Source organism: Tigriopus californicus, chromosome 5 (assembly GCF_007210705.1).
Source record: "Tigriopus californicus strain San Diego chromosome 5, Tcal_SD_v2.1, whole genome shotgun sequence".
In the NCBI taxonomy this organism is placed as follows: Eukaryota; Metazoa; Arthropoda; class Copepoda; order Harpacticoida; family Harpacticidae; genus Tigriopus; species Tigriopus californicus.
The window spans coordinates 6442897-6462729 of record NC_081444.1 but is presented as its reverse complement, the minus strand read 5'-3'; the positions used below and the strand labels follow the sequence as shown (position 1 = coordinate 6462729).

The 19833-nt window shown below is 42.4% G+C and overlaps 5 protein-coding genes across 7 annotated transcripts in view; 3 read left to right on the top strand and 2 right to left on the bottom strand.

Moving 5' to 3' along the window:
* Positions 1-1001: 1001 nt before the first annotated feature.
* The window catches only part of LOC131881232 (SH3 domain-containing kinase-binding protein 1-like), a 105717-nt gene continuing 86885 nt past the window's right edge, over positions 1002-19833 (top strand). Inside the window, exon 1 of the mRNA XM_059228037.1 lies at positions 1002-1006. The gene's annotated coding sequence lies outside the window, so the exon portion shown is untranslated. The remainder of the gene's footprint in view (positions 1007-19833) is intronic.
* Positions 5358-9695, bottom strand: LOC131881251 (uncharacterized). Of its 3 annotated transcripts, XM_059228064.1 has the most exons (4): positions 9535-9675; positions 7637-7849; positions 5712-5920; positions 5358-5648 (listed from the first exon to the last, which is right to left on the bottom strand). In XM_059228064.1, the coding sequence occupies exons 3-4, from the start codon at positions 5769-5771 to the stop codon at positions 5385-5387; spliced, it is 324 nt and encodes a 107-aa protein (XP_059084047.1). In that variant the 5' UTR covers positions 5772-5920; positions 7637-7849; positions 9535-9675; the 3' UTR covers positions 5358-5384. The 3 variants fall into 3 exon arrangements, with proteins under 3 accessions (XP_059084047.1, XP_059084045.1, XP_059084046.1); XM_059228062.1 differs by lacking the exon at positions 7637-7849 and having other exon boundaries at positions 9535-9695; XM_059228063.1 differs by lacking the exon at positions 7637-7849 and having other exon boundaries at positions 5712-5968; positions 9535-9681.
* Positions 11868-13561, top strand: LOC131881249 (NADH dehydrogenase [ubiquinone] 1 alpha subcomplex subunit 5-like). The gene is made up of 2 exons (XM_059228060.1): positions 11868-12178; positions 13289-13561. The coding sequence occupies exons 1-2, from the start codon at positions 11999-12001 to the stop codon at positions 13487-13489; spliced, it is 381 nt and encodes a 126-aa protein (XP_059084043.1). The 5' UTR covers positions 11868-11998; the 3' UTR covers positions 13490-13561.
* LOC131881241 (protein MAK16 homolog) lies at positions 13547-14672 on the bottom strand. Its single transcript, XM_059228052.1, has one exon. The coding sequence runs from the start codon at positions 14527-14529 to the stop codon at positions 13609-13611; it is 921 nt and encodes a 306-aa protein (XP_059084035.1). The 5' UTR covers positions 14530-14672; the 3' UTR covers positions 13547-13608.
* LOC131881240 (zinc finger matrin-type protein 3-like) overlaps positions 18489-19833 on the top strand; it is a 2924-nt gene continuing 1579 nt past the window's right edge. Inside the window, exon 1 of the mRNA XM_059228051.1 lies at positions 18489-19507. Coding sequence (XP_059084034.1) covers positions 18877-19507 — 631 coding nt within the window. The 5' untranslated portion in view covers positions 18489-18876. The remainder of the gene's footprint in view (positions 19508-19833) is intronic.

The window sequence follows — 19833 nt, the reverse complement described above, 5'->3', positions numbered from 1 at the left end:
CCAACAAGGGAGTGTCGATCCTTCAACATGTTAGATGCAAGCAAAAGAAGACAAAAAGCCCGCGACTTGAGTCTTTGTTACAAGTGTCTAGACAGACACAAGGCAGCTGACTGTTTAGTTGATGTGCCTTGTGACGTTTGCGGATCGGGAACACACAAGTCATTGTTACATCTTGACCGGAGCAATTTAACGAATATGACGCAAGAAGAGGTATTGCAAAATCGAGGCAGAGAATTCAATGGTAGCAAACAATCAAGTGATTCAGTTATAAGCAAACAAGAAAAGAGAACCTTGTGTAGCACATTCTGCGGGCGTCCCTTCGGTGGTCGTAGTTGTGGGAAGACACTTCTTGTGGATTTGCATAGGGCGGGAAATGACTCCAGAACTCTGAGATGCTATGTCATCATTGATGAGCAATCCAATACAAGCTTCGCTGACCCAACCATCTTTGATTTTTTTTGGAATAACCGGACCTTTACACAGTTACACCATTTCAACTTTGGCTGGGAGTCGGTATCATCAAGAAGGTCGAAAGGTGGAAGGAATTAAGATCCAAGGCCTGAGTGAGACTAAAATGTTTAATTTACCCTCTTTGTTGGAGAATCCCATGATTCCTGACACTCGTAATGAAGTTGCTACACCTCAGATGTTGAAATCACACCGTCACATCGAACACTACGCCAAGAACTTCGTTGATATAGACGTCAATGCGCACGTGCTTATTCTAATTGGGCGGAACGCTGGAGAAATCATGGCCACGACCCAATACGGACCTCATTATCCTTATGTTCATCATACGTCTCTTGGCTGGGCAGTGGTCGGGTCCATTTGCCCCAATCAGTCACCACTTCAATCGGATCAGTTCGTAGCACTGAGGACTTCAATGGAACACCCTGAGCACTTGGCGGCGGTCATGCCTTTCTCCACCCAAGGAAACACTTGTGTCCTCCCAAGAACAGACTCAGAAGGAGTCTTTCAGGTACATCAAGACGACGAAATGGATGGCCAGAGCCAAGAAGATACTCAATTTCTTACTATCATGGCACAGGGAATTCACGTTAATTCGGTCGGCAACTTGGAAATGCCTCTTCCATTTAAGGAACCGGACCCTATCATGCCAAACAACCAAAAGGCGGTTTTCCAACGTACCAAGAATACTCTTTGGAGACTGAAAAGCAACTCAGACAAGCTGAAACAGTGTATTGAAGCAATGGGCAAGACAATCCGAGCTGGCCATGTCGAGCAGATTCCAGCCCGCGAACAAACGGTCAGGGATGGAAGAGTATGGTGGATTCCAATTTTTCCAGTCTCACATCCGCGGAAGGGAACGGTTCGAATGGTATTCGATAGTTCCGCCGAGTATCACGGAACTTCCATAAATCAGAAGCTTCTCCAAGGACCCGATCAAAATAATCGTTTGCTCGGTGTACTGACCCGATTCAGGGAGGGGGAAATCGGGTTTGTAGCAGACGTGGAATCAATGTTTCACTCCTTTTTCCTAGATCAGGAGCATGGCAACTATTTGCGTTTTTACTGGTTTAAGGACAACAACCCAAGCGCGGAGTTAATCCAATACCGAGCAAGAGTCCATATATTCGGTAATCGCCCGGGTCCATCAGTCGCTATTTATGGATTACGCCATGCTACGACCAAATCTATTCTTGCATCTCCAGAGTCTCGCGCCTTCTTGAAGCGGAATTTTTAAGTGGATGATGGGCTCGGATGTGCGAACAGCCCTCAGCAGGCAATTCAAGTTCTGGAGGAAGCGCGAGGCCTCTTAAGCAAGTATAACATCAGCCTACACAAGATCATATCAAGTTCTTCTGCCGTGTTGGCGGCCTTCCCCTCTTCTGAACTCGCGCGTGATCTCACTGAAGTCAAGTTTGAGGAATCCCCAACACAAAGAACTTTTGGGGTCTCATGGGAGATTGTCAACGATACGTTTGTAATGAAAGTTGCCATCTCAGACAGACCATCTACCAAACGAGGGATATTGGCCATCACCAACGCCATTTTTGATCCCTTAGGGTTTGCTAGCCCAGTGACTCTGAAGGGGCAATTGATTCAACGATCCATCCTCTCAAACAAGGATTGTAGTTATTCAAAAACCTGTGGCTGGGATGAGTTACTCCCCCAAAAATATTTACCTGAATGGACTGCTTGGTTAGACTCTCTTGCGCTTTTAGACGCTATATCTATCCCAAGGGGCCTATGGCCCAAGGGATTTGGAGCAATCTCAACAAGAGAGCTTCACGTGTTCGCGGATGCATCAAACCAGGCAATTGGTTACTGTTCGTACATTCGGTCAGTCAGTGAACATGGGCGAGTCTGGGTAGCATTTCTGGTAGGAGATTCCAAACTTGCCCCTTGTTGCGCGACCTCCATTCCTCGCCTAGAGCTCTGTGCGGCCCTGGAGGCTGCCACTGCAGCTACACAGGTGATGGAAGAGCTCAACCATCGGCCAAACAAAGTGCTTTTTTATACCGACAGTCGGGTTGTGTTGGGTTATTTAAAAAATTCGGGCCGCAGATTCCGCAGGTACATCTCACGTCAAGTACAAATGATTACTTCACTCACACTCCCAGCTCAATGGCAATATGTGTCTACTAAGTTGAACCCCTCCGACGCAGCATCCAGGCCACAGGATCCACAATCTTTGGTCTCGACAAGTTGGCTCCATGGCCCGGAGTTTTTGTGGACCCAAGACGGAAAAAATCCGTCCCAGCACGAATGCAGCGAAACGACCGAACTATTGCCCAAGGAAGAAGCCGAATCAGAAGCAGTAGTACTACATCTGCATGTATCATCAGAAGCCGGGATCTGGGTAAATCTGTTCAAGCGCATTGGAGACTGGTCCCTCCTGTTGAAAATAGTAGAACGGACTCTCAGTATTGGTAAAACGTGGCTATCAAAAGTCAGACAACGAATGGGCCAAGAACGATTCGTGACCCCATAAAGCGACCACTATGCCTCTGAAATGCTCTCGAAAGAAATCCAAACAGAGTACAGCATTGAAATACGAACTTTGATAACACGTGGAGAGCTATCCTGTGGGCATCGTCTGACTTCTTTGGACCCTTTCGTGGATGAGAGAGGATTGCTGAGAGTGGGAGGAAGACTAAAGAGGCTTGTGTCCCACTTCGAGGTGAAATGCCCGGTGTTGCTTCCCCGAGACCATGCGGGCACCAAGGCCATTGTTCTACACTTTCACAAAATGACAAGCCATCAAGGCCGTCATCTAACAATGGGAGCGCTTTGTACGGGTGGGTTTTATCCAGAAAAGGCGCGGGGCTTAATTCAGAAGCTCTTGTCCAAATGCTTCATTTGTCAACAATTACGTGGTCAGCTTCAAGGCCAAAAATGGCTGATCTTCCTGCCAATCGACTGTCGATGTCTTCCCCGTTCATAAATACGGGTCTGGACGTCTTTGGCCCGTTTTACATTCAAGAGGGAAAACACACGAGGAAAACAAGGTCAACCAAAAAGGTGTGGGCTTTGCTCTTTACTTGTCTTTCAAGTAGGGCCGTGCACCTCGAAGCCCTACCTGCAATGGATACCTCAACGTTTAAGAACGCACTCAGAAGATTCCTTGCCCTCCGTGGATCCTGTCAGATTTTAAGAAGCGATAACGGAAGCAACTTCCTCGGTTCACTAAATCAAGAGGCTGAGACTTTGGACATGACTGACATGCAACAATTCATGAAAGGCCGACAGTGTCAATGGATCCTCAACCCTCCCCTTGCATCACACTTTGGAGGAGCCGTCAGCAAGCTGATACCTGAGCTCAACGGATTCAAAATTGCCGCGTCACCCACCTCACGGATTATTGTGGGTTTCCGGTAAAATTGGCGCAATTGTATTGTTGTGAAAACAAAAAAAAAAGATAAAAACTTACTGGTCGCCCAAGACGGTTTCATAATAAATCAATAAATAGTTCGAAAATAGTAAGGTTTCTTTGATTCGAAACGTCCGTCGACCCGCCTGCCAACCCCGGTTTGGACACCTGGGTTTGGGGTAGGAAGGGATCCTTCTTGGGCAATTCCGATCGGATATCGGCACAACGAGGGATCCCCCTGGTGAAATCTCACTATTATTCCATTTTCCATCACATTTTTACTATTATATAATTGCTAAAAACGATTTTATAGATCGAAATTCTATTATTAGAAATTGTTAAAAATCGGCTGATTATCCTGTGCCCCGCCCAATTTATGGAACGATACTATGCGGGATGATAAAACCCAGATCTTGACAATCTAGACACGCCGCAGTCTCGGATTTTAAAGTCTTTGCAGGCCCCAGTTTCCCCAAAATGCCAAGTTTGGTCTTTTTATTGCATTTTATACACTCGGGTCACACGAGACCCCTTGGCGGGCCGCAGTTTGTCCAGGCCTGATACTGTGGGTACGCACGAATAAGACGTCCAGGCTATGATGTAATAGACAAGAAAAGCTCTGAAGCGCGCTCGGAGAAAAAAGTTTTTTGGAAAAAAGATGAGAAAAAGTACCGCGAAAAAAGTCAGTTAGAAAAAGGTTACCAATAGTTAAGGTTCGTCTGAGTTGATTAATTTCCTCGCACATCACTTTTACCTTTACTACAGGGTGAACGGGATAAAGTTTTACAAACAAAAGCATCTATTGCCGCTATGAAAATTGCTCTAGATACACCAGATTCTGGATTTAGGCTCTTCGATAAACTCCCTTTCAGTGTAAAAAAGATTAGTCAAATTGGTCGCTCTTGAAAAAAAATATGCACAGAAAACACCCACTGTCAGCCTCACCGCTGGCATGCTGTGTACTGTCCCTAGAAATGACTTGCTGACCTTTGCTTCCGTACGTCAAAAGCTGTTGTTCAAAAAATGTTGCAATGGTTTCAATGCAAAGCCAATACCGTCGGCAATTGGGGCACCAATTTTGAAAGTAAATGGTTCAACCATATTGTCACTTTTGCCAAAGCAAATTTTGTAACACCTTATAAAATCCACCCTGTAGACTCAAAACCGCGCAATAAGCCCTGCAGAGACTACACCGCAAGTAGCGCTACAGAGCTAGGCTGAGTAGGCGGCTTTATTTTATGCAAATACGCTGAGGGGCTCTTTCGCGACGGACAAGACCTTCCGGAAGCTTCATGGACGGGTTGAAGCTATTTGCTACGCTTTAGTAGGCTAGCACAAAGCCTCATGTTTAAGTAGAAAAAATTATAGCGTAAAAAAGGCGTCTGCATTGAGAGTCCTGACAGATACGACCCAAGATTATTCATACGCATGAAACAAACGTAACCGGACTTGAATGGAACAAAAAGAGAGAGACCTGCATAAACGACTTGGGTAAAAAAAAAGCTTAAGTTACTAAAAGTGATTCCAAGCATTTAATCCGTTTATTCTGCTAAGATTGAATCAGGGCCACAAGAATTTGAGCTGTTTGCTTGCTTTGCTCCGCATTGTCCGCCGCCGCAGTGGTCTCGATGGTGGGGACGGCGTTGGCTGCTCCGCGTGCCGCGGCGGCCGAGACTCTGGCGCACTCCGCAGCTTGGACGGCCCTTTCTTGACGCTGCTCCTGTTGGGGATTGGCCGCGATCTCGGCCACGATGCGCGCTGCCCCCGCAGCAGCGACCGCCTCGCTCAATGCCAAATTGATCATCTTTGCACGCTGCAAAAAATAATAAGGGGTCAATTTATTCTGCCTATCGTCCGTGATACAAACGCAACTTACTAATTCCGGAGGAGGTGGCGGTGCCTGCTGCGGAATCACCGGAGGCTGAGGCTGGGCCATTGGAGAAGCCGAGGTCGAAGTCGTGTGGATGGGTGGAGAGGAGGTCGAAGTCGTGTGACGTGTGATCGCGCCGAACGAAAATCGCTGTCAGACCGAAGTAGTGGGGCAGCCGACACAAAAGGGAAAATAGGGCCAAGGAACACCGGAGACTAAAACGTTTACATTTATTATCGTAGGAATACGTCAAAACCTCACAACTAAAAAAAAGCCAATAAAATCGAGTTTACGCAAAAAAAGATCGTTTCAACTTAAAAATTTCCATTCGGCTCCCGATTTTCGGTTATTTTGTTCAACTTCCGAAAAATATTTCATTTGCAAAAAAATTGATTTATCATAACCCCTAAAATTATGTGAGACTATTTTTACACAAATGTTTTTCAAACAGTATTTGAGATTGCAATCATTGTGAGCATAGCCTCTTAATTTACCAGAAAAATGACAAAGATCTTTAACACCTTTATCACTAGGTTGAATTAGTAATTTACAAATATGAAATTTCATACCTTCTTCATTGACCATTGATCCCACTTCTTCCATTGGTTTGCTAAAATCCTTAATAATTTGGTTGATCTTCTCAACATCTTTTTGTAATTCTTTGATGAAATCCTGAGGGGCAGTCATTCCTACAAATTTCTTGTATTTTCCCACATAGTCTGGGAAGTAAGGTTTGTAATATTCAGATACATTGTAAAATGCACCAATTGCCATTATATCTGGCTGTTTCCTTCTCACTTACTTTTCTGCCCTTTTCTGCCACTTTCTGCCACTTTCTACCAAAGGTGGCAGAAAATGGCAGAAAGTGGCAAAAAAGGCAGAAATTGTTGGAAGGTGGTCAAAAATGGCCGCCGGTGCTTAGAATGGCCGATCTTGATTCTAAAAGATGTCAAAGACAAGAAGGATCATATGGGTTGGATAAGTTTTTCAAGCGTCCTTTGCTAAAAAGCATATTGATATGGCATGTTGATTGAATTGATAACAGTATCCATAGAGTACTTGCAGTATACAAGGCCTAGCCACAATAATTACAATTTTTTTCATAGTCATCAAAATGGTTATTGAGTACGATATAACTTTTTTAAATGGTTTTGCCGTCATTTTGACTTTAAAAAGTTTAGGTCAAATGGCATCCCTGACTCAAATCGCTTGCGGTGGCAAAATTCAAACTCGATCACACTCCAATGACGTTTAGTGATTGCATCTCACATTCGATTCGAAATACCCATTCCAACGTATCCAAACTACTTACAGGTAGGCTTAAGAATTAACGGAAGTGATCGAAAATACTAGAAAAAGATGATTTAGAATGATACAAAGATTTATATTTTCTGCCATTTTTGGCCATTTTTTGGCCATTTTCTGCCATTTTTTGCCACTTATTTTGAACCAATTTCTGCCATTTTCTGCCACCCATTTCTGCCAGGTGGTAGAAAATGGCTTTTAATAATTTCTCATCCCTGAATGTAAATGCTCCAAACCTTTGGAAAAAGTCCTGCAGACATTTTTTGGCGCTCTTTTCATTTAAAATTCCTCCTACATCTTTTATAAAATTTCCAATAGTTTTGGTAATTATAAATTTCTAAGTTAAAGTAGTTCCATAGGTTCTCTTAGTTGATACTTCACCAATATAACTTTTATTAACTGTTGAGGTATCTTCATATTGCTGTACAGCTTGGTTTCTATTAAGAAAAGAATTTAAGGAGCTTCTCACAAATATTCTTGAGATAATTTTTCTCCCACAAAGTGCAAGCTTTCCACTACGAGCTCGACACTCAATGCCCAAGGTGGAAGGAAAAGCCTATCATCCGCACAAAGACCCCATAAATCAGATGCCAGATTGAAACATACATAAAGTGTGGCCCTCTTACCCAAGAGGCCTTCCAGCACCACGGACAAGCGAAGATCCAGTGGGATTGGATCAAACGTTACTCCTTCGCGACCTTCCAATGTTCGAAACCCTCATTCGTTGGCAGCTTTGGGGGCTAGTGGTCGAAAAAACTCCCCTGACCCGAGACGCATCAACTCTAATATCTCTTCCAGGAAGATGAGCTCGAATGGGTCCAGTTCCAGCGAACCACTACCTTTAGGAGAAGATCCAGAAATATTTCCCAGGATAGTAACAAGACCAATTTGATGGCGACAAAAAAGGGTGAGTTGGAACGTGGATGGAGAAACCTTTATTGTCTATCCCACCTGGGGGTATGAGTAGGTGCCTTATTTGAAGGTCCAGGAGTGGCCTTTTTTGGTTTTGCCACGACATGCCTAACTTTCTGACCCTTCAAGTTTGACTTTGGCTACTCATTTCGCGTTCAAGGTTGCGTTTCCGTATCAGAAGCGAGCCAAAAGTTGGACGAGCGCCAGGGTTTTACAATATTTTGGGTAATTTCGTGTGGTAGGGCTAAATTCCACAATGGACCAAAGTGGCATGACACATTGTTAAGGAACTATACCTGCATAGTGTGTGCCACTGTAAATAACAGATTGAATTGGGGTTAATTATCGTCGTTCACTGGAGTTAGGGATCTCTTGACAATGTAACTCAAAGGGAATGAATGCATTCCAACACAAGGAAGATACACATCACACTGCATGCACGTTTTCAAAGGCATCGACAACTAAGACTCTATGGTTTACATAGTCTGCATTAACCCTCATGGTATTCAATGTGCTGTTGTGGGGTTATGTCTTAAAGCCAGAGAACTTTCATCTCCAGCTAAATTTGACAAAAGTATCACAATTTTACAATAAATCTATGTTCAGTAATTTATCTCGTAGCAGGATGTTGGCAGACGGTTGAGCAGGTCCAAATATGTTTTAATAGAAACATCACAGGGATGCGAGAGCTCTCACATTGAAGGAGACTAAAGAGGTTGGGACTGTACAGTATTTAAAGAAAGTACGAAAAATATTTAAGACTGTGCGTTTTCAATAGCATTTATAAGCTTTGTCCCAAACCAGGTTTAAGAGTCATTTGTGGTGACCGTAGAGGTTTTGTATCAGTTTTCGAGCACCTTTAAACGTTCAATCCAGTTAGAGCTAATATTATTTTTTCAGTCAGAATTTTAGTGATTACACCTTTAAATTGCAAAGTGAGATTTAAAAAATCGATTTCAACGTCGCTTGTCTGAAAAATTCATTTATTCATCAATTGAAAACTGGATGTTTCATGTCGATACGATCCCACGTTTGATATAATATTCAAATCAAACGCAAGGATCCCCTAATTATCTACTATCTCGATAAATCATCACCAAATGTTTGTTGGCAAACGTTGAAGTGATTTCAATGATGACAAAATGGATCTGAACAGATGTGCCATCCCAATTACTAATAGCTCTAAGCCCATAAAACGAAACCAAGTCGGCAATCGGCTATGATAATGCACATCGTGACATCATTTTTGGGCATTGATGGACATTCAATTTGGCATGACTTAGACTCTACAACTTTGCCATTTGCCTCAAAAACAGGTCCCTAAAACTGATCTGACTTATTCAAAAGATCGGTTCTAAATGAAAATCTGACTCATGTGTAGTTGGTAAGCCAGGTTTGAAAAAGCTAAAATGATAATGGCACAAAGCTCTAAATCCCAAGTTTCAATCGGCATTTGCATGGGATTAACAATCACAAGCTCTATTATCTTGAAAATTGAGCACACAATAGAAATAATGACACTTGCTAGTTTGGTCTGGACGGGAAGAGGATCTAAATAGTGCTCTTCGTCCGTTTGTCCGACAGAAGATAGAAAGCCACGAAGTTAACTAACCTGGATAACAGTTGGCACAATGATCACTATCTCAACGAAGCCAGTAAATATGATTTTGTATTTTAATTCCACAATACTTTCAACTGATGGAGAGAACGAATTTCGGATTTGTTGTTTGTTGTCATTTTGAGATCGCTAAGGGAAAGGGTGACGGAACTGAGGAGTTCGGAAAAAGGTAGATTCGAGGGAGAGTCAGTCAGCAATTTTGATAAAGCTTTTATATTATTAAAGATGCAATGGTTAGGTGAGCACTGAGCGGCTTATTATTTGTGTTCATAGTTTGTACTATAGTTGGTGAATTGAGTAATATAGGCTGTACGAGTTTGTTGAAGCAATGGTGGGCATCATTCAGCTAAATGGTAACATTGGATTTAGTTGTTGCGTTAAGTCACTCTGCTGTAAGAAAAAATGGTAAGTTTAAAAGTTTTTACCACGCATAATACAACCATTTGTTTCTCTTGCGACACTGTAAAAAGGTCTCCGCGACATTCTGTTCTATCCTGCTATTCCTTCGGCTTCACAAGAATCGAAGTTTTTCAACGACATTTTCATTCAGCTACATTTTAGTGATTTGGCGGTGAAGTCATCCCTTGGCAACCCTGTTCAGTGTGGTCTGGAAGGTAGCAACTGTAGCAACGGTTGAGCACTTGGAACTTTTTTTTTTGGAAGGCTCCATTTACCAGGTGGGTGCCGCCACTATATATAATACGGAAGGGGTCAACACGGTCAACAGTTGAGGAAAGGCTGTCAAATGAGCGGATTTAGGCTATGCATTTAGCAATATACCTCAGAATAAACATAATGGCACCAATAAAAAAAAGTTTCCAAAATGTGGAAAAATGTCGCAATATGCAAATGAATGTGAACTGGAGCTAAAAATTGAGTGCAAGTACCATTGACACAAAAAAACGAGGAATGATCTGGAAGGGTTAGGGGTTTTCATTTCTTTACTTAGTCGGAGAGATAAAATAGACTCTCTTGAGCTATTACATGTATTTTTTCCATTTTTAGCTTGACCATGGCATTAATCATGAATGTCATAGTTTTGAATAAAATAAACTCTTAGGCCTAAATTTCATTCAAAAAAATATCAATAACTTACCCATGAGCCAAATATCTACTTTTTAAGTTTATGTCGTTAATCCACTGGCCGGCCCCCCGTTGCTTATTCTATGGCAGCGCAGCGGCAAAGCCACACTCACTCTAAAAATCAGTTCTGTCGATTTAACCTGTTGATCATACTTGACGCTCATAATTTTTTCAGGCAGGTAACAAATACTTTTTTAGATGAAAAGTGTGCCAAAGAGTTTATATCTTGATTCAATATAATTAAATTCATGGTTAAGGCCTCGTTAGTGCTAAAAAAATAGAAAAAAATGTAACAGCTCAAGCTAGTTGAAGCCACCTAAGGGTGCCCGACCGGCCCTGTGACACTATTTCATTTCCCCGCGGTAAAGAAAAAAAAGGAATGACCTTGTAGTGCCCGGCAACCCTGGATGTTGGGGCCGGTTAATAAAGCAGTTGATACCGAGGTCTACTAGCGTCAAGACGTACTCATTCCCCGTTCCTACAACCTAACCTTTCAAGATCGTATCTCATTGTTGGCCATTTTAGGACATCGCATTTGGCAATAGAACTTGCCAAAAACAACACAAACGCATTAAAATTCAATAAAGAGAAATCGACCCAATTGGCCCTTTATTTGCTAGAGGCTGACTCACATAGCGCTCTTTGATGTGCAGAACCACTCCATGGCAGAACGTAAACCATTTTTCGTGCAGCGTATGCAGGCTATGGACTTGAGAATATTAGAATCATGCATAGTTGAAATTAACATCTTCAAGCAATGGTTAACTCCATATTTGACGCAATATTTAGGCTACCTTTTACAATATACTTATTCTCAAAACACTCATTAGGTCTAATGTAAAGCTCTTACTCTTGTTCGATGTGCGGTTGCTCCTGCTTTCTGGGTCTTAGACATAAAACATCCTTGGTCTTAGGTTACCTAAGGCAGATCTCCCACAAGGCGTTTGCATCAGATGGCGCCACTTTTTAATCCAGCACTTTGCCCTAGCTTTGCCTCAGCGCTGATGCTTACCAATCAGCTGATCATAACCTAAAAAATACATTAGTTTCAGGGAGGTCAATTTCGAGCAACGTTTGACCAGTTGGGCCGAAAAACCAAATGCAAAAACGTTATTTACAGACTAAAGAATTCCTTTCTTCTCCGAAATAAAACGAAAGCAAAATCAAGAATGATTATGGAACTCTCAACCGGATCTACTGGTTTCCTGATCGGGCCTCCAAGTGCATCATTCGTCCCATTTGGCTCTATTATTCTAGTTTAATAAGGCCAAACTGCTGCCAGCCATTTTGTGGTCTTGTTTTTCAATCCCGAAATCCAAAGTTCTCAAGTGCCAACTCGTGGGACGAGTCTCGAACCCGGGACACATTGATCATCATGGCCACCTGGAAAGCAGCGGGCGATGCGGCCAAGAGCGCCATCAAATTGAGCACCAATTTGACCAAGTTGGAGGTGAACCGCAATCCGCATCATGTCTTGGGCTCGCTCTACACCAAGACACTGCGGGCTTTGGCCAAAATGCCACAAGACTACGCCTACCGCAAACACACGGAAGCCGTAAGGACACACAATCTAAGGTCACCAAGATCAAGGCAGGGAGAGGGGGGAGGAAGGTATGATGACTGGTTGGTTAGCTTGAGGCCATGTCCGGGTTGAGTTATGGGTCAATCTGAGTGACCTTTGCGGCTTCACGTCCTCGGGAATCTCGGCACTTACACTATCAAAGAAGGCCAAGCCTCTGTTTGAGTCTATCCGACAATCCTGGGTACCATTCGTACAGAATTAGTCTAGGTGAATCATTGCATAATTTCTTCAGCCCATTCCAGGGGAAAACCTAATTTAAAAAAAAGATAGCCTTGTGGTTTTTATTGGTTTGGGTTTTCTGGAGCTTTTCTAACCGCTACAGGGAATTTAATTCCAAATAATGTTATAGTGGAAGGCTATAATTAGTCAATTTATTAGATTTTAGTTTTTATATGATATTTGGTCAACCAGCGAATTTGAGTTGGCAAACCGAGCTAGTCTTTGAATGTAGGGTTGATCTGGAATGCTGTCTAAAAATTTGTCTAAGTATGACTTAAATATTGCTAATGGATCAATACCTATATACTCCTTACGAATATTAGAGGGGCTCAAATGAACCAAAGAAAGAGCCCGAGAAAGAACAGAGTTGGACTTCATCGTTCAAACCAGCCTGTATTCTCGTAGGCTTGAAGGTGCTCTCAAAACGCACGTTAGGCCTCTACAGTCACTACAATTGACCTTAAATCCTGGGTTGGGACAAAACTTATGAATTCTTTTCATAATGCACAGTTTCAGATACCTTTCGTACCTTCTCTGAATCCTGCACAGTCCCAACCTTTCTAGCCTCTTCCAATACAAAAGCTCTCTCATGTGTTCAATGCTTCTTGTGAAACATCTTTGGACTTGTTCGACCTGTGCAAATCTGCTTAAGCTCAAATGGGTGAAGCATATTCCCGATGTGAATGAACAATAAACTCGTACAAAGTTAGCATAGTGATAATAGCTCTGTACTGAAACGTCCTACATATCCAACCACATTTTTATGTTAACTTATTTTCTCATTTTGTAAGATTTTTGGTCAAAATGTTACATTGTTCCAAACTGGACCGTCTTAACCCAAGTCATTTATCCCCAACGTTTTAGATCTTGAATGATCGAGTTAGTCAATTGAAAGCCACCACCGACCTTCAACTGCTGGAAAAGAACATCAATTGTGGCCAAATCGAGGAAGTGGTGATTCAAGCCCAATACGAACTAAGACTGGCCCGCCACTTGTTGGAAGTCAAGTCCTGGGAAGGCCTAATCGAAGAAGCCAAACCCAACCAATGGAAGTGGCCCATGTAAGGGTCAAACCATGCCAGTTCGTCAGTTCAGTTCATACCTAAATCAAATATAAGTTAAAACGGATGAAAATAACGTGTATTCATGGACAAATGGGAACAGGACATCAGGTTGTAGGGTAATTAAGCTTTGAGTTTCTGTCGGATCCGAGGGGCGGTGGGTTCTTCCGTCTCCACTTCCATCTCCACCCGCGGTTTGCGACGAGTCGATCGCACTCGTACGCGCGGTTCCGAGGCCGGCTCTTCATCACTCGATGTGGCCTCATCCGGCGATTGACCGCCGGTTAGGGCTCGTCCTCCCGGTCCATCCTCGATATCGCTCTCGGCCTCGTCCTCCGACTCACTCTGATCAAAATCATCGGCCGCCACAAACTCGCGTGTGAGCTCTTCATCCATCTCTTCTTCAACCTCTTCTTCGAACTCGCCTTCAACTTCTTCCTCGGCCTCGTCCTCCTCGTCTTCCACTTCTTCGGCGTTCAAGGCCTGATCAAAGGCCTTTTGACTGAAGTTGTAAATATCGCCATAGGTGCCGCGCTTCAGACGCTCGAGCAATTCTTTCTCGATCTGATTATCAATCCGTGCCGCCACCAAGGCTTTCTCCTCGCGTCGCCGTTCTCGTCGCTCAATCTTACGCTGAAGCGGCACCAACTTCTTCTGGCGCTTCAAACGCAATTTCCGCATCCGTGTCAAGTATTGGGCGATCTTGAGGAGGCGTTGTTTGCACTTTTGCTTGATGAATCCGGGCCAAAAGACGAGATTCTCTTCGAGTTGCCGCATGGCTTGCTCCAGATTGCGGGACAACTTGACCTTTTCCCACAATCGGGCCGGAAAAGCGGCTCGCTCGATGGTTTTCATATAGAGATAGCAGACGCCTTCTTCCTCGCGAACCGTGGCATACTGGGAGTTAGCCAACGGACACGAAGCCCGTGAGCACAGACCCGTCAAGTTGTACTCGTTCCGACAGAATTTTTGGGTCTTGGTCTGGCTCTTGTATTGGCAAAAGGACTTGTTGATAATCGACCAGATCACGTCATCGTGCTGCATGGTGTAATGCTACACAATAATGCCTCTGCCAGGATCACGGCCGAACCAACTGGCTTGGGAAGGGCAAATGGGCAATCACGGTTTCAATGTCTCACGGTCTCTTTACATACTCACTCACGCACGTGGTACTAGTAGCGTTGCTAAATCAACACTAGGCGAGGCCAGTTTCCTGAGCCAAAGTAGTCAAGACTCTGGAGATTTCTTCTATTTTCAAGCAAGAAATGCAGGGTTATAAAGATAAGTGAAGTAAGACGAATTTTGGTCACTCTGCATCTCGAGCAACCTTAAAGTAAAGAGTACCGGATTTTGTGAAATTTTTGGTTCAGAGAGTGGAGCTGGACCTGACCCCCAAAAAACAAACAAGGATTAGATTTCGCAGTACTGTTGGAAAGTTTGCTTTGCGCTTGGCAGGCAGCTTCGTCAGTAAACAAAACGAAGAGGGTTCTGAAATTACTGGCCGCTCATAAATTCAAGGATTCCACGTACATCCGTGCTCTCATCTATTAATTCATGGATTTAAAACAATCAACCATCAGAGAAAAATTACATAGGGCTAAGTGCATACTCAAAGTAAGATTACCATTGGACAAAGCATTTTTCAAATGTCGTCCTATGATATCTTATTTGTCCTTTTGACAAGTGACTCGTACTGATGCAAGCGCCACCAGCATATCTGTCATTACTCTGGGTTGGAAAAATAGTTTGTCATTTTGGTCAATATAGTTATTTATGGCTGAGAGAATCAACCATAACAAGTTTTTACAACGTAAAAAAAGTTATGAAAAGGTGAAAAAAAACTTCTTATTTGTTTGGTTATTCAAGTATTATAGTGGCTCGTAAGACAAAAATTGCTTGATTATTGTTTTCACAGTCTTAGTGCTCTTTGGGCTCAGACGGTTTGTCTTGCCTTTACATCATCGAAAAATTGAATTTCAGTGTAGACTCATTCCGATGACTTCTAAGTGAAAATCATATTTTGAAACATTCTAAAATTATGGTCAGGGACAAAGGAGATGAATGGTATTTATAATCAATACCATTATTGTGTGCGAATCTATAGCAATTGGATACAACAAACTTAAAGTATAGATCATAGAAGAAGTAAACAAAATACCACTCTACTTCCCTATCAATGCCAATGAATACCTGTATTTGACGCAAGAGCTCTCTAGAGATTATCAAAATAAAGCAATTCATTGAAAATGGAAAATAACAAATACAAGATGAATATAAATGTTTTCATCATACTTATGAAAAATGGTGTGGAAAAGTCATCATATGGAATGTACAGAGTGGAAACAAACTAAGGGCCACTCCTTGTGCCTTATGAACAACCTTCCCCGCCATCAAATAATTGTGTGTACTTTTTTTCAAACCGTCATTGAAAAGGAGTATTGAAAAGCGTAACACCTTACCGTGAACGATCCAATATTGGCCGAAAGAAGATTGGGTCATATTGACCCAAAAATAAAAAAGAAATCAATACGCATCTCGGCAAATGCAGTTATAAATAAAGCATTTTGTAAAAGGAAATAAACGTTGCAAAGGGGGCCCCATTTTTTTCTTGCCAACTTCCTTGGCAATGTTGGGTCCCAACTAGAGGTGTGCATTGGATCCGATTGGCCAACATTTTTCGGATTCAGATTGGCGATTTTTTTTGATTTGGCCAGATTGAACTTTTTGTTGGGATTTGGATTCGGATTGAGGAATGGAAAAGTCGGATTGGGTTAGGATCGATCCGAATTCAATGCAAAACTTCAGCATTAACAAAATGTACGCAAGTTGGTTTTGAAAATGGTTTCTTTCAGAGCGCTAAGGGGGAATCAAAGAGCATTAAAGTTACAAACAATCTGGGCTTGAAACATTACCGAAAAAAGTAACGTGGTACCGTTACCAAAGCATTTTGAAGAAAGGAATGAACAGATAAAACTTTGTTGGACTTGATGGTAGCAATGGGATAAAGTCAGGGCATTAATAACGAAATTACATGTAACGAAATTACAGTACTTCGTTCCTTTTCTCGAAAAAGGAACTGTAATTGCATCACATTTTAAAATTGAGTAATTGTAACGACCCAAAATCGACAAGAGTTACTCTTTACTCGTTCCTTTTTCAGCTTCCAGAATGGCCTTTAATTTTTCGGTTATCTCGTGACGGCTGAAGAACCTTAAAGCTCAACAGAAATTGCCATTTTTACTAATTCCATCTAGCATATTTTGATCAAAGAAAGTCAGGGTTGAAAAATTTAAAATTGCTTTTAACCGCTCTGAAGGTGTTAGTGTTTACATCTTCTTAATGTAATTCCGTTGGACTCAAGCACGGAAAATGTCTCCTTGGCTGGAATATGATGCTTCAAATTTCCGAAGTCTCCCCATTTCACTTCACTTAAGGGATGGACTTCTTACAGAGAAGCTTTACCGACTTCATAATGTCTAATACTGTTTTCCATCATGAATTTTGCGACATTGTTTCAAACCGTTAGCAATCATTATCCTATCAAGGGTCCCAATCCTGAATCCTCAAGTATTATGATGCAATACAATTTAAACAATTATGCCAAGATTAAATCCCAAGGCTCATTATTGAAAAATGTTGACAATAAATCATCAAAAGTTACGCATTAGGACTACTTGAGTCGAAAAACTCCATTTCTCTTGCGAAGAATGGTCTGGATGGGGTAAACTATAAAATATTGGTCATCTAAAATTTTCGTCAAAGTAATTGTAACGAGTAACGCCATTGCATTTTATTTCGAGTAATGGTTGTGTAACGAAAAACTATTTTTGACTAATGTAACTGTAACTGTAATTTGTTCCTTTCATTGAGGAACGACTAATGCCCTGGATAAAGTTAAATTTTCAGAACCAAGGTTAGTAGAATACTTGGAAAGTAAAGGCTCCAGCCAATCCAAACATCTCATAAAAACTTAGCGATAAGCCAAAAGGCAACTCTGGTTTGATGGCGAAAATCAGAGACATACACCCTTGGACATAAATTTGCTCCAGTCGCCATTTACACTGTTGTTAAACTGGTTCTTATGCTTCATCCTGCTCCATCCAATCTGACTTTGAAAATTTGTATGGCGGTCTGAAACTATTGCTATCCAAGAGGCGTCTCCTACTCTGACTATGCTAAAATCGTTCGTGAAGGTATCTTTTTGATTTCATTTACGTATATAGATCCCCCTTTTCCGTTCTTTATCAATGTCTACGTTTTTACAACAGTTTGAACCCTCTCCACATCAAGTGACATTGGGTGACTTTTGATGGCTTGATGACGTTTCTTTATTATTTAAGAGGAACCCCCTTGGAGCTGGCGTGGAAGCTCCCCCAAGCAAAATGCTTTTGATGATGTGTGGTTCAAATTTATGTAACATTTTTTCAATACCCTGGCTTCAACTACAACTGAGCACCCCGATAGGCTCGAAAATACGTCGCAAATTTGAAGGCAGAACCAGAAAAAATCCAAAACTTGTTGGACATATCAAGAAGAATAACAAAAAAACGTTGAGAAGACATGGTACTCTTTGTAGATCTATTGTGCTTGTAAATAATATCAAAAACTACTATATCAACTCTACTGGAAATGGAATTGTCAGCAGTTTAAGATGAAAAAAACCTCTTCATTTTGCTAACTTTATTTTGATGCAATATCTGATCCACCAACCAAACAAAGGGGAAAACTAGTAAATTTTGCCAAAAAGTGAAGGCCATTAAAATCTAAAAAAGTTTTTCTTCAGGTTTTACCTTTTTTTCAACGTTTATTTATAAGTGATACAGAATATGCAAATCAGTTATCTTAGTCGCAACTTCCCTAGATGATTGATTTGATCCCATCAGTACTTAATGCTTTACTTTAGCGCCAATGCTATGCTATGTTCTGTGGCTAAACCATCTGAATTTCACCATAACCCTAACTTATTTTGCTCAAAGCACGTACTCGGGGCTTCTGTGGTAAACTAGCCCAAGGACACTAGAGCAAGATTAAGAGTCCCTGCCTAGCCCTAATTGAGTCGTTATAATTGCATGATTTTCGCATTGTCATGGTAGAACTTAGCCTAAGAAGTTCCCAATCAGTCGGGTTCGCGTTCTACGGGGCGTAACTGGCAACACTACAATTCATGTTGTTATGGTGACCTTCAGATTCAGTCGATAATTCGCAGCAACCACAGACAGAACAGAGTTGTGCCAGAACCACAGAAGTCGCCTTTCTCATTCATTTTTCTACAGACCGAATTAACAAGTTCAAATTAACACAAAGCAGATTGCTCAGAATCGGATAGACTACTAATCTGGCGTATTATTTATCCCAAGCAATTAATTCCAACCGGATCCATCTCTGGTTATCATGGGCTCGGAACCTCACCCGCCTTCAACGACCGTTCAAGTGACCTTCTGTACTTCGGGTGTCACGGCTGATTCCCTTGCTAAACAGGTCACTTTACCCGCCGTCAATCCTGAGTCTCGGCCCGTGCTTCACAGAATCCTGAATGAGCCGCATTGGCAATTCTTACACGCTTGGATTGGCGCTTGTCCCGAACCGCCCCCGGAATCGCTCTTAAGACAATGTCAACCCTTCTATTGCGGTTTGTGCGCCGTCCGTATCAACGCTCGAGATCAAGCCCAACACCACTACAACGGCCAAACGCACGCCAAGCGCTCCCGCAGTTATTGGTTGGCCCAAGTCAGCCCGTGTTCGGCAAAAGGCGGAAAAAGGTTAGGATCTGAGCAGCACCACTGGTTGCCGACTAAGAAGGCCAAAGGTCGAGGGGATCCACAAGCCATGTTTTGCCAAATTTGCAGCTGCGGGTTCACGTCTCCCAAGCAAGTCGACATTCACATGGCTGGTCGTAATCATCGTAGGAAAATGGCCGGTTTGCCCGAGCTAAAACGCGGTTATTTCAACTCGAAAACGGGTGGGTGGCAGCGAGAACCCAGGGTTTTACCTGAGTTGGATCCCTCCAATGCAACGGCACGAAGTAGGTGATCGAGTTTTTGCTTTCACTTGGCATTTGATCATTCAAGATGAAGTTTTCGGAAACACATTTTTTCTTCTTCTTTGTTTTCATTAAAAAATTGAAATTGCAAGATTTGCACTAAAAGTTTTATGCACCCGAGTTTAAAGGCTGCCCAACCCATTCCTCAAACCCAACCATCCCCATTAGCTCATGCATTGCCTTCAGTAGAACGTAGCTTTGTTGATAAGAGGGATTTTTTACGGTTGGAGAGGATGGTCCAAGATCTTGTGAACTTGGTCCGTCAAAAGAGAGGCCCGTAAAGGGGCTATATTTGAACGTGCATTGTC

Excerpts from the sequence above, each read along its gene's own strand:
- LOC131881241 (XM_059228052.1), bottom strand. The coding sequence starts at position 14,529 with ATGCAGCACGATGACGTGATCTGGTCGATTATCAACAAGTCCTTTTGC.
- LOC131881251 (XM_059228062.1), bottom strand. The coding sequence starts at position 5,771 with ATGGCCCAGCCTCAGCCTCCGGTGATTCCGCAGCAGGCACCGCCACCT. Across the intron at positions 5,649-5,711 it reads CGCCACCTCCTCCGGAATTA|CGTGCAAAGATGATCAATTT; the intron begins GTAAGTTGCGTT and ends TATTTTTTGCAG.
- LOC131881249 (XM_059228060.1), top strand. The coding sequence starts at position 11,999 with ATGGCCACCTGGAAAGCAGCGGGCGATGCGGCCAAGAGCGCCATCAAA. Across the intron at positions 12,179-13,288 it reads ACCGCAAACACACGGAAGCC|ATCTTGAATGATCGAGTTAG; the intron begins GTAAGGACACAC and ends CCAACGTTTTAG.